Below are 13,275 nucleotides of genomic sequence, written 5' to 3' on the forward strand. Positions count from 1 at the left end.
GGAAGACAGATGACCTTGGGATGTGAGACGGACAGATAGAAAGACAGACGACCTTGAAAGACTGGAGAAGTAGATCAGTGATCCTCAGAAGCCAGACAGACGGGTCAATGACCTTTAGGGGACAGACAGACAGACAGACAGACAGACAGACAGACAGACAGACAGACAGACAGACAGACAGACAGACAGACAGACAGACCGACGACCTTGAGAAGTCAGGCAGACAAGTCAATCTCAATACGCTGAAAACTTGGTTTTGAATTCTTGTAGAGGAGACTTTACACCCATTTTTCACTTTGGGAATCCAAAAAAAAATTCCTGAGTTTTTAAAACCTCAAAAAAATGGGTTTAAAGCCTGCTCTCCAAAGTCAGAATTAGACCAAATTATTGCAAAGTCAAAATTCATGCACCCTAAATACTTAATGAAAATGGATTAAATTTTTAAAAAAAGTTTTCAAGTCTGATAGGTACATAATATAATGTTAAAATGTTGAAAATTTCGTTTTTAAAAATGTTTTCAGAGGTCTGACTCAATATCGAGAATTTATCGGAATTTTTTCCAAGTTTTTGAAAGTCAGTCCAAATATTGTAAAGTCAAATTTACTTTCAACTTTGAAAATTGATCAATTTTTTTACCAAGTTTTATAAATCTAATATAGGATAGGTATTAAAATCCCAAAAATTCGTCTATTTTTGAACAAATTCTCAAAGTCTAACATTATGTCAAGAATTTGTTGAAATTTTTTCCAAGTTTTTTCTGAAATTTTAATTTTGTTTTTATCAAACTGAAAATGAGGAATGGACACATAATAATCTACATTTCGTCTCCACAAACTTGCAGTTGTCATTGAATTTCTACTCAAGTTGATTTTCAGTAGCTGATTAAAAACGGAAATAAGAGAGGGAAAATGTAAATTCTGACAAAATGATCGATTTACACAAAATTTTCAATTTTAGCCTCCATCCTGGACTAGGGGTCAAATTCAAGGCTCTTGCTGAATTTTTTTTTTTCAAAAAAATAATAAATTTGGTTACCAAAACAGTCAGAATTTCTAACTACAAAAGTGACAAAATATGGATGAAACCATTTTAGCATGAAACCATCACTGAAAAAACTAGAAAATTTCAAATTGAGATGTTCTGGTTTCCAATTATAAAAAGTTGAGTGAAAAAGCTAACTTTTTGATAACAACTTTAACGGAGGGAAGGTTTTTTTGTTGCAATATTTGAATAAAAAAGATACTTTTTTGAAATTTTTTACCAAAAAAATGACAATTTTTGGCAATTTTTTTGAAAATCTAGAATTTTTGACAATTTTTATAAAAGGAAAGCCAGTTTATCAATTTTTTGAAAAAACGTGAAACTTTTCGACAATTCCAGCAAAAAGCCAACTTTTGGCAAAAAGCGAGCCAAAGGAAGGGCATTTTGGCAATTTTTGAAAATACAGTGGAACCTCGATAACTCGAAACTCTATAACTCGAAAACCTCTATTAGCCGAACCAACTTCCATTCCTCTTGAAATCTCCATAACACTCAATGTTAACTTTACTCGGATAAGTCGAAATTGACTATACAAACCAGTCATAACTCGAAGCTAAAATTTTGCCGAAAATAGCAAGGAAGCCTCTATAAGTCGTACGTTGTCGAGCGTTTACCTCTATAACTCGAATATTTTTGAATTCATACTTCTATCTTTTATGCACTTACATATCTCAGTTTTAACTCCAAGCTAAACTGTTGCCAAAAATAGTAAGAAAGCCTCTATAAGTCGTACGTTGTCTGGCGTTTACCTCTATAACTCGAATATTTCAATTTGTACTTCTATCTTTTATGCACTTACATATCGCTCAATTCATTCATTTCGTAAGACCTCTATAACTCGAAGGCTCTCAAAATCTTACCTGCATAACTCGAAACTGATTATCTCGAAAACCTCTATAAGCCGAATGAATGACCATTCCCCTTGGATTTCGAGTTATCGAGGTTCCACTGTAAATCAGAATTTTGGAATTTTTTGCAAAAAAACGACAATTTAGCATTTCAAGCAATTTTTTTCAAAAACGAAGATCATTGACAATTGAACAAAAGGAAGGGCTTTTTGATAACTATTGGAAAAAAAGTAATACTTTTTGGCAATTTTTGACAAAAAAGCAAGACTTTCAAGCATTTTTTGGAAAAAAGCTGAAAGGGCTACTTTTAGAAATTTTGCTAAAAAGCTATAAAATTTTTAACCAAAATCAAAAGTTGACAATTTTATCAAAAAATTAGGAATTTTTAACATTTCTAGCTAGAAGACAACTTTTGGCCAAAAACGACGAAAAGGCTTTTCGTCAATTTTTGATAATTTTTTTTTGTTGCAAAAAACGACAAATTTTTAGCAGTTTTAGTGAAAAGTGAAAAGTTTTGATAATTTTAACATAAGGAAAGGCATTTTGGCAATTATTGAAAAAAAGTGATACTTTTTGACAATGATTTATGGCAGAAAAATGATACTTAGGTAATGTTGGAAAGAAAGTGAGATTCTTTAGCAATTTTGCTCAACAGCTAAATTTTTTGACCAAGCAAAATTCAACAAATTTTAGCAAAAATCAGCAATTTTTGAGAACTGTGTATTAACAAAGAATTACCTATACTTTTTCGAAAAGCGAGACTCATTTTGCGTTTTTTTTTTTTTTTTTTTTTAGGTACAAAAACAAAATTAGGTAATTTTTGGCAATTTTATTGACGAAAAAAGCCAGACTTTTGGACAATTTATGGCAAAAAGCAAGACTTCGACAATTTGGGCAAGTGGCAGGGCTTTTCGGGAATTATTTTGTTGCAAGAAACTGATAATATTTAAAAATTTCATTGAAAAGAGAGATTGACAAAATAAAGGGCTGTACTTAACACTTTTTGAAATTTTCTACAAAACACAATAAAATGTGAGAAATCTTTTTTTTTTGTCCCATACTTATTATTTCATTTTTTCGAAAGGTTTCTACCACCTCTCCGCCTTCCATTTTCTCCTGGCCTATGGAAATTAAAAATTTTATAATTGAAACTTTTTTTCCAAAATTTTTGTTTTATTTTTTCCAATCATACTTTGAATAGGGGGTAGGTCCTTGACTCACGGATTATTGTTATTTTATTCCTTGGAGGAAAACTTTGAAATTATAAATTTCACAATTGAGATGGATACTTTTAGAGAGGAAAGGGAGAACTGTACTTCAAAAAAAAAAAAAAAAAAAACCCACCAAGGACAACTAGGCCACTGCAAATTACATAAACCTTCTTCTGTATCTGTACTCACTTTAGCCACACCAGAAGCAACAACACCAACTCCGACTTCGGATACCAGCTTGACCGAAACACGAGCATTCGGATTGGCGCATTTGAGATCGTAAATCAACTCGGCCAAATCTTCGATCGAGTAAATATCGTGATGAGGAGGAGGCGATATGAGCCCGACTCCGGGAACGGAATGCCTAGTACGAGCAATATCTTCGGTAACTTTGTATCCGGGTAACTCGCCACCTTCTCCTGGTTTGGCTCCTTGAGCCATTTTAATCTGCAGATCGTCGGCGTGCGCCAGGTACGAGCTAGTGACACCGAATCGTCCCGAAGCTACTTGCTTGATAGCCGAGCGTTTGGAATTTTGCAGATCTGTGTCCAGGTATCGGTCTGCTTCCTCACCTGCAAACGAGAAAAAAAATCCGAGGTGAGATTTCTCTATATTTTAAAAGAGTCAAACATCATCGAGTGATTGCTAACCTCCTTCTCCTGTGTTGGATTTACCACCGATACGATTCATGGCAACAGCCAGAGTCGAATGAGCCTCGATCGAGATACTGCCCAAACTCATGGCACCTGAAATCAGCGTTAAATTTCATCATAATAATTGAGCAAAAAATAAAAATGTTTAATACAGCTCTACATAAGGGAAATAAGTCTCACCTGTGGCGAATCTTTTCACAATAGCAGCCGCTGGTTCGACTTGTTCGATAGGAACTGGACTTCTGGACGGGATTAACTCTAGCTGACCTCGTAACGTGCATTCTTTCACGCTGTCCATGGTAGACTCGCAGAATTTATTGTACGCGGTGTCGCTTTTATTGTTGACCGCTTCCTGAATAAACCAAAAAGACCAATTAACCACTTCTAAAAAGCTCCTGCTTACAAACGGAATTAGAACTGAATTCTTACTTGTAAATTAGCGATACTCAAAGGATCATTGATATGTTTCTCGCCTCCACTTCGCCAGTGGTAGTATCCAGGGTTACGTAGAACCAACATATCGACGCTACGTTCGGAATACGAAAGATGGTGCCTTTCGAAAGCCTCCTCGGCCAATACGTCGAAATCTACTCCACCGATACGAGAAGGTGTGCCCTAAAATATCGAATAGAAAATTCATAAATTATTCCAACCGAAGAATCGGGCTCTCAGATATGAAAATAATACTCACTTTGAAGCATCGATTGATCACTTCGTCAGCTAAACCGATAGATTCGAAGATTTGAGCACCTTTGTACGATTGCAGCGTTGATATGCCCATTTTAGCCATCACTTTCGAGATACCTTTATCCATTGCTTCCGAATAACTCTGCATGGAATTAAATGTATTTAAAATTAAGCATAATTTGGGGGTTGGAGGGAGGAGAAACTGCGATACTCACCTCGAAAACAACTTTATCGGTGAAAGACGAATCCAAAACGCCTTCCTCTCTAAGACTCTTGGCCATTTCAAATACCAAATAGGGGCAAATGGCATCAGCTCCGTAACCGAGAAGAACGCACATATGATGCACCTCTCTGAAAAACATCCCAACATCATAATCATAAATAACGAAACTCTCGCCAATTAATCTCATAAAAAATGGTAAAATTTCAACGATGGGCTCGCTCACCTGGCTTCTCCAGTTTCCAAAATCAATCCAACTTTCATCCTTTGTCTCTCTTCAATGAGATGATGATGAACAGCACCCAAAGCCAATAAAATACTCAGCGGTATCCTGTTAGCCGAAGCTTTGCGATCGGACAAGATGATCAGCTGGTAATTACCCATGGCTGCTTGACAAGCTTCGTCACAAACTCTAGTCAAACTATTCAAGAACCCTTTTTTGCCTTCGGATTTATGGAACGTGATGTCGATAACTTTCGTCTAAAAGATTAATCAAATAGAAATTAAATTTAGTTATTATTTCGAGAAACATAGCAACAAGGGGGAGAAGGAAACTATAATTTGCTCACTTTCCATCCTCGATGAGTATTGCATCTGAGCACTTCGAGATCGTAAAGCGAAATAATCGGGTTGGGTAAAAAGATACGATGACATTGCTGAGGTCCTGGTATCAAGATGTTTCCTTCTGGTCCGATGGGACACATCAGAGACATGACGACTTTCTCACGAATCGGATCAATAGGCGGGTTAGTGACCTGTAGATCGATAATTTTTTGAATTCAGTACAAAAATAAGATAAATAAAATTACGAACACAATTTGAAAATCATGATAATACCAACCTGAGCGAAAAGCTGTTTGAAATAATCATAAAGTAAAGGTTGGAATCGCGACAGACAAGCCAAAGGAGCGTCATTTCCCATCGATCCGAGAGCTTCTTTACTGCAAAAATTAAAAAACAGCCATTTAATTGAGTAAATATTTTCATAAAAATACCTACATAAATTTTGAAATTAAAAAAAAAAACTAACCCGGTACGAATCATAGGTAACAAAAGCATAGTAATCGTTTCGATGGTGTAACTGAATAACGAAAGTCTTCGGTCACCGCCCCAAATCCTGGTGATCTCATGCTCGGGTAGATTATCCGATATATATTTATTCTTTCCACCGCTGACGAATTCGATAGATTTGGCTTTAACTAGGCCGACTTTTTTCACAGCTTCGTTGCGTAACTCGTCCATTAAGATCTGATTCGACAAATTGGAAAATTACAGAAGGGTAGAGAAAACAGAATATAGTGCTCTGTGAAAGAGATGAGCGACAGCGGCGTGCTAAAGAAGTAGGTAGATAGGTAATTAGGTATAAAGCTCTGTGGTGATAAGAGTGGTTAATTTTGATAGACTGGTGTGACTGCTGACGAGACAGGAAAGCAGACCATCCAAAAGAAAGACACCGAGAAGGGGTGAAAATTGAATTTCCAACCACAGATCTCGATATCTCAGGTCAAAGTACAATTTCTCATCATCATAATATATTTTTTTTTTTGAAGTCAGTAATATTGAAATTGTGAATTTACAAATTTTTGTCAAAACAAAAATCAATTCAGAAAATAAAATAAATGGATTACTCCCCCTCATCCACCTCCTGCTCGAGCCAGCCTCACGACGACGACGAAGCCAAGGCACCAGTCAACTGCTATAAAAATTTAATAGGACATTATTCGAGCATTATACCTCATCGCCCAGTTGCTCGAAAAGGAGCCATGCGAATCCCCTGATTACCATTAATGGAAAAAAACAGCCGATAAAATGTAAAATATCATAATGAAAGTGCATTCTACAATTTAATTAGCTTATATCGTGATAGAACATGCAGAGTGTGCTAATTACGAGTATGAGATTCGCGGACAATTTAATAACTTTGCAACCCAAACAGCAAACATATTGGTGAGCTTACCGTGAGTGGAAAAAGCAAAAAAAAAAAAAAAAAAAATTTGGGTGATTTTTGATTCATTTCCTGAAAATGTTTTTTTCTTCTTAATTTGTAACCGACAGTTTGACAGGATTTGTTCCATTAAGGGAGATTTTTTATTTCCAATTTAATCTACCTATTGTTTCTGATGATCTCAAAAATATATATTTTCCGATCAAAATGAAAGTAGCTTCAAAGAAACCACTCAAGTTTCAACACCAATCAATAAAGAAAGGAAAAAGTAAAAATCTCTTCATTCAGAGTGCTTCAAAAATTGATCGATCAAACTGAAAATTTGGATTGATAACAGAGTAGATTTATCATTTCCACGCCCCTTGAAAAAATAAAAATTTACTCCTTCCACCTCCCCCTTACCCACAAAATTGTTCACCGGACTTGAAAAAAAATTAAAATACAACCAAAGGATTTTTAAAATGCAAACATTTTCAACTTTTATTCAAATTTCTATTACAGTTTTGGAAAAAAATTGTTCAACATAAATTTTGGGAATTTTGGACTGAAGGGAAGGGGATGCAATACATGTATTTTCAACTCGACAAGATCGTTGATAACGATTCCCCGCCATTTTTTCTCATTTTTGTATTTTGGTGGATGTTAAACCTTGAAAAATATTGCGGAAAAATTTTTTGAGCATCCAAAAAACAATTTTCGACAATTTTTTTGAAAATACCCAATTGCACTATCATAATAGGTGTTGTGAATTTAAATTTTTCAATTTTTCGAAATTCCAGTTTGATATTGATGATATAGGTCAATCAGAATAAGAATCAATTATGGTGAAAATTGATGGAAAGCTACCGAACGTTTGAATTTTCAAATCACTTTAGGGCGGATTTGAGCCACCCAGGCGCATATTTACATTTTTTTTTTTTTTTAGATAACCCAAATAAAATTTTAGCTCATCCCATCCACTCACATTTACTCAGATAAATTGTACTCACGAACCATTCAATTAATTTAGAAACGATTTTCTAAAATTCATTATGGTCTTTCTACGATGATTAATTTTTGAAGGAAAAAAAACAACATAAATATTCTGATTCGAAAGGGCAGAAGTATATTTTGGAAAATTGAGCATAAATCTGCAGTCAATATATCCAACTCCCCCCCCCTCAATTTCAAAAGAATCTTACGTAAGCCAAAATGTTAGATGCTTCAATGCAATGTTCTACTTTTTGTGAATTTTTTAAAAGTCAAACTTTGACTAGAAATGGAAAAATATTAAAATCTCACCTAGTAATTTGGTAATATGTACTATGTACCCTAATTTCGACCCCCCTCCAGTTTTGAGGCAATTTGAGAATTTCTACAGCCTCCAGCAAATTTTTGCAAGTTGAAATTTCCACAATATTTCATCCAGAGAAGTTGGAATGCTAAAAATTTATTTTTTATTCGAATGCAAACATGCTGAGTCGATTGAAGGTGGTTTTAAGCCATTCTCCAGCCTCACAAAATTTTGAAATTGAAGAATTTTTCGATATACGATTTTTTAAATGGAAAAAGTGCAAGAAATTCGATTTTTTTAAAATCAAAGTTACGAGAAAAAAAAGTGCAAACACTAGTTCTTTTTTACTAAAATTGCCAAAAAGTCTTATTTTTTGATGAAGTTGAAGAAAATTCTCTTTTTCATTTTTTTTTGCAAAAAAATCAATTTTTTTCATAATACGTAGTAAAAACAATTATTTTTTTTTACCAAAACCGCTGAAAAATCTTACTTTTTTCCAATAAAATTTTTAAAAAATACCCACGTGTTGTCAAAATTGCCAAGAAGTCCTTTTCTGGGGTCAATATTTCCGGAAACTCTTGCTTTTTTTGTCGCAAAACATCCATTTTTTTAAAATAAAAAATTGCAAAAAAATCAGTTTTTTATCAGAGTTACCAAAAAATTCTTTTTTTAGTCAAAATTGTGTAAAATTTGTAAAAAAAAAATCCAATACATGTCAAAATTGCCAAAAAGCCCTTTTTTTGGGGTCAAAATTTCCGAAAACTTTTGCTTTTTTTGTCGCAAAAAAATATTTTTTTTTTAAATAAAAAATTGCAAAAAAATCAGTTTTATATCAGAGTTATCAAAAAATTCATTTTTTATTCAAAAAAGTATAAAATCTTACTTTATGGTAAAATTTGTAAAAAAATCCGATATTTGTCAAAATTTCCAAAAAGCCCAGTTTGTTTTACCGAAATCCCCAAAAGAACTACGTTTTTTTTTTCTTGTCATGATTTCTCAAAGGTCTTATTTTTGTTTGCCAAAATCGCCAAAAAAATCCTACTTCTTTATCAAAGTGGCAGAGAAGACACGTTTTTCATTAAAATTGTCCATAAGTGTTGTTCTGTTACTGAAACTGTATGAAATTCTTACATTTTGAAATTAGGTTTTGGGCTTTTGAGCAAAATACGTTCGAGGGAATGGTCGTTCGATGAATTTTCATTCGGGAAACCGGTTTTAGGATTTTAGTAGTCGAGAAAAAACGACCGGAAAAAATTTATTCGGGTAAATATTATCCCACAATCTATTTTACATCTGTCCAAGTCACATTCATAGGTATCATTTTCTTTCAAGTACCTATCAAAATACGCAAATTCACTCACGTCACCACAACAGTGTAGTTTGGGTTGCAGCATTACTAAATTGAAGGAAACGTTAAGGGTAACTGATACACTCGTAAAAATATTAACATTTTCATGCAATTAATCAAGATAAGCGTATCCCCGTCCACCTGAAATTCAACCACAACCTTCATCTTCATCATTTCTCAATTCTCCATCACTCTTCTCCTTATCTGTTTTGTTTTCACCAACTGCACCACACCATCCTTAATCCAAATATCATGCTCAACATTAAAAGCAAATTAGATGATAGATGCACAATAGGTATTGTAGAATCATATAACCACAATTTGTTAATATTACAACTACATTAAAGTAAAAGGACAACTTGTATAGGTAATTATTATTAGGCTACCTCACAATCGAGCGATGACTGCGATATGTACAATATCGTACCATATTATATCTACATCAAAATCTAATCCATTAGAAGTTAACTTTAACTACCTTCTAACGCGTGATACTACGTACAAAGTTGAACACAAAACAAAAAAAAACAATAAAAAGCTAATCTACAACATCGTGTGTAATACCAACAATTGTGATAAATATTCTACTTCGGAGGAGGAGGAAAACAAAAATAAAAAAACAGCCTACACATAAAATAGCGTTGAAAACATCCCGAAAAATAAAAAAAAATTCAAACACAAAAAAAAAAATAGAAAACCCAAACAATAATACGATTCAATCGACTCACCCTCTGTTATAAATTTGTCAATGTTTCAATATAGTAAACGAACGGCACAACAAAAACACATAAAAATGAAATTAATTAATCAATCATAATTACATGAAAAAATGTACTCGGTAAAGATTAAAATTACTCGGTTTTAGTACGAGGTAGAATAGTACCTATTCCAGACCGGTGGAAAATTTATGGATGATCACCTTTCACCAACATGAACACTAATATTATACGAGGAATATCTAGTATAAAGAGATTTATGACGGTTTTTTTTCATGCTTTATTGAAAAAAGAAAAAAAAATGAACGAATAATAAACGAGACGTCGTCTATAATAAGGATGATTAATGGATGAAAAACGATGGAATACGTTTTCGTTAAGTAGATGCCTACCTACGAATTTTCTCGTATTTAAATTTTTTTAATATTTATTTCTGTATTCTTTAAAAATATTTGAATGAAAATTTTGGGTTGAGGAAACGTACCTGTTCTGATAACCAATTCGTGTATGGACGCGAGGTAGCTATGTGCTGTTTCAATTCGACATCTTGGATGATGGTTTTTTCTTTCGTGTCTACCAATAACATTCGGCCCGGTTTCAAACGACTCTGGAAAAAATTGAATAATTTTATTAAAATTACCTTCTCATTTTAATTTTTTTCAATTTGAATTTTAAAAATTGCCCAATTTTTATGTAATTCTCTAAATCAATCAATCTATCTTTCTTTTCAACTCTGCTTCTGACCCTCCTCCTCCTCCTCCTTCTCCACGAATAAAAAACCCTACCCATTCCTTAAACATAATGAAGGTTCTTACTTTCAAAGCCACATTTTCCGGATCCGTATCGTATACTCCAACTTCGGACGCCATCACCATAATGTTATCTTTCAGCACGTAGAACCTCGAAGGTCTCAATCCATTTCTGCAAAATTACCAAAAATTAGTCAGCTGTTCTTGCTAAAGTCTCATCTTTACATCAGCCATCTCAAATTTGAATTGATTTCTCTTTGATTTCGGATTTCACCTTTTTTTTTTCCACTCACCTATCTAAAATAGCACCCACATAACGTCCATCGGTGAACGTAAACAACGCCGGACCATCCCAAGGTTCCATAGCGCAGGCTGCCCAATTATAAAAATCTTTCTTCTCTTTTGGCATAGTAACGTCGTTATGCCAAGCTTCCGGTACCATGGTCATAATAGCCTGAACAAAAGCAAAAGTGAAAATCAGTAGTGGAAAAATTACAGCAAGACGACTTGAAGCTTTTAGTGGTTAAATCATTCGTATCTAAACGTGCGAATTGGCACCTACCTCTGGCAAAGATCGGCCTCCGGCCATGACTAAAAATTCCAATACACAATCGCACGATCCGGAATCCGACAAATTCGGCTCGACTACCGGATACAGCTGCTTGATGTTATCGACGTACGAACTTTTCATGACACCTTCGCGGGCTTTCATGAAGTTCACGTTACCGCGTAACGTGTTTATTTCGCCGTTATGAGCTAGCATCCTTAGAGGATGGGCTCGCTCCCAACTTGGAAACGTGTTCGTCGAGAATCTCGTATGCACCAAGGCTAGATATGTTTCGAATTGCGGATTCTGTAAAAATGAAAAAAAAATTACTTCAAGTTCTTTAAGTTATACGTAATTTTGATAATCAAGTACATCGATCTAAATTTGTAAATAGTTTTTCAGGTAGCATTTTGAAAACGAGAAAAACGAATTATGGAAATGCTCCTCTCATTTTAAAATGGTACCGATATAAAATAATGAGGAAAAAATCAATAGGTTAACTTCAAGTTTATTTTTGGAAAACTAAAGGCATAAAAAACCTACCTACTTCTTTTTAATCGACGACATAATTTTAGCTTTTCTGAACACCCCCTAGCTCCCATTCCTTTCTTCTCTTCGTGAATCTAATTTGCCTAACGATAAAGAATGTGCTCAATTTTTGGCTCGAGAAAACTTTTTAATTCAATTAAGCTCCTTCGTCATTCTTCACAGCAAAGAAACTGTTACGTAATTCTTCGATATGGAAAAGGCAAAGGAAAATAAACAGTTTAAAAATTCTCCGGAAAAGACAATAATTTATCAATCGTTTACAAACGCACCCTTTCGTAGCACTCCTTGAAAAAACTGGACTAGACTCAAAATACATTTTGTAATCTCGGAAATTTTCTTCGAAGGAGTCAAAATTTCATTTTATATTTCTACCAAAGATCGAAAGAATTTCGAAAATATGTATAAATATGAGTCAATTTTATAAAAACTTTCAAACTGAATCCCTGAAAGTATGTAAAGTTATAAAATGTTGTAAGCATCAGGCAGGTAAATACGATAAAATTTCAGGAAAAATTGTTCAAAACACCACGAAAATTGTAAAAAAAAGATCTCTAATGAAACAGGAATAAGGGAATAAGACTATGACAAATTTTATTTTCAAAATTGAAGCTACAACTTTTCACGTTGAACACAAAAGTTGAATGCCAGGTACAGTTTTAAATTATATACGGAGAAAATCTGGAACGTACCAAAAAATGATTGAAAAAACAAGAATTAAAAGGACATTTTTGCAGTTTTTTTGAAAGTTTGGCCAAAAAGAATCAGTTTTCTTTTGAAAATTTTGTTTAAAAAGCAGAATGTTTGTTTGTTTGACAAAAACATCAGAATTTTTCGAAATTTCGATGAAAAAGTAAGAAGTTTTGCAGAATTTTTGGTAAGTTTGGCAAAAAGAAATATTTTGGCAAAAAACAGGTTTTTTTACAAGTTTTGTTTTTCTTGTTTTGTGAAAAAAACAGGATTTTGGAAATTTTAACAAAAAAAGCAAGATTTTGGAAAATTGTATTTTAAAATAAGATTTTGTGAAAAAAACACAATTTAATGCCAGATTTTTTGAAAGTGTGGCACGAAAGAAAATAATTTTGCAATTGTGACAAAAAAGCAGGATTTTTGACAACTTCTGCAAAAAACAGAACATTTTTGCAAACTTAGTTTAAAGAGCAGAATTTTTTACAATTTTTTGCAAATAATATTGAAACTAAGCATTTAATGAAAAAATAATTTTTTAAAAGTTTACAAAAAAAGCACGATTTTAGAATTTTGGTAAATGAACAGATTTTTTAACCAATTTCACACTATTGTAAAATTGGTAAAATTTTGGGATTTTTTAAATAAAAAAAACAGGATTTTTTCGCAAATGTAACAGTGCAATTTTTCCAAAAAAAAAAAAAAAAAAAAAAAAACAGGATTTGCTTTAGTCTGACAAAAAAGAAAGAATTCTATAGCCTACTTTTGGCAAAAAAGTAAGACTTTATGCAATTTTTGTAAAAA

The 13,275-nt window shown here is 33.3% G+C and overlaps 1 protein-coding gene across 2 annotated transcripts in view; it reads right to left on the reverse strand.

Annotated features, from left to right (window-relative positions):
* LOC135836967 (uncharacterized) overlaps positions 1–13,275 on the reverse strand; it is a 94,399-nt gene that overhangs the window by 13,188 nt on the left and 67,936 nt on the right. For both annotated transcript variants that reach the window (XR_010557108.1, XM_065352061.1), the window contains exons 7-20: positions 11,254–11,544; positions 10,985–11,145; positions 10,758–10,863; positions 10,427–10,549; positions 5,691–5,908; positions 5,502–5,601; positions 5,230–5,415; positions 4,887–5,140; positions 4,656–4,791; positions 4,445–4,582; positions 4,183–4,368; positions 3,934–4,105; positions 3,751–3,846; positions 3,290–3,672 (exon numbers count right to left, since the gene is read on the reverse strand). Coding sequence is in view for 1 of the 2 variants with exons in the window: in XM_065352061.1 (XP_065208133.1) it covers positions 3,290–3,672; positions 3,751–3,846; positions 3,934–4,105; positions 4,183–4,368; positions 4,445–4,582; positions 4,656–4,791; positions 4,887–5,140; positions 5,230–5,415; positions 5,502–5,601; positions 5,691–5,908; positions 10,427–10,549; positions 10,758–10,863; positions 10,985–11,145; positions 11,254–11,544 (2,550 nt within the window). In the remaining variant the exon portion in view is untranslated. The remainder of the gene's footprint in view (positions 1–3,289; positions 3,673–3,750; positions 3,847–3,933; positions 4,106–4,182; positions 4,369–4,444; positions 4,583–4,655; positions 4,792–4,886; positions 5,141–5,229; positions 5,416–5,501; positions 5,602–5,690; positions 5,909–10,426; positions 10,550–10,757; positions 10,864–10,984; positions 11,146–11,253; positions 11,545–13,275) is intronic.

Source organism: Planococcus citri, chromosome 2 (assembly GCF_950023065.1).
Source record: "Planococcus citri chromosome 2, ihPlaCitr1.1, whole genome shotgun sequence".
NCBI classification, from domain to species: Eukaryota; Metazoa; Arthropoda; class Insecta; order Hemiptera; family Pseudococcidae; genus Planococcus; species Planococcus citri.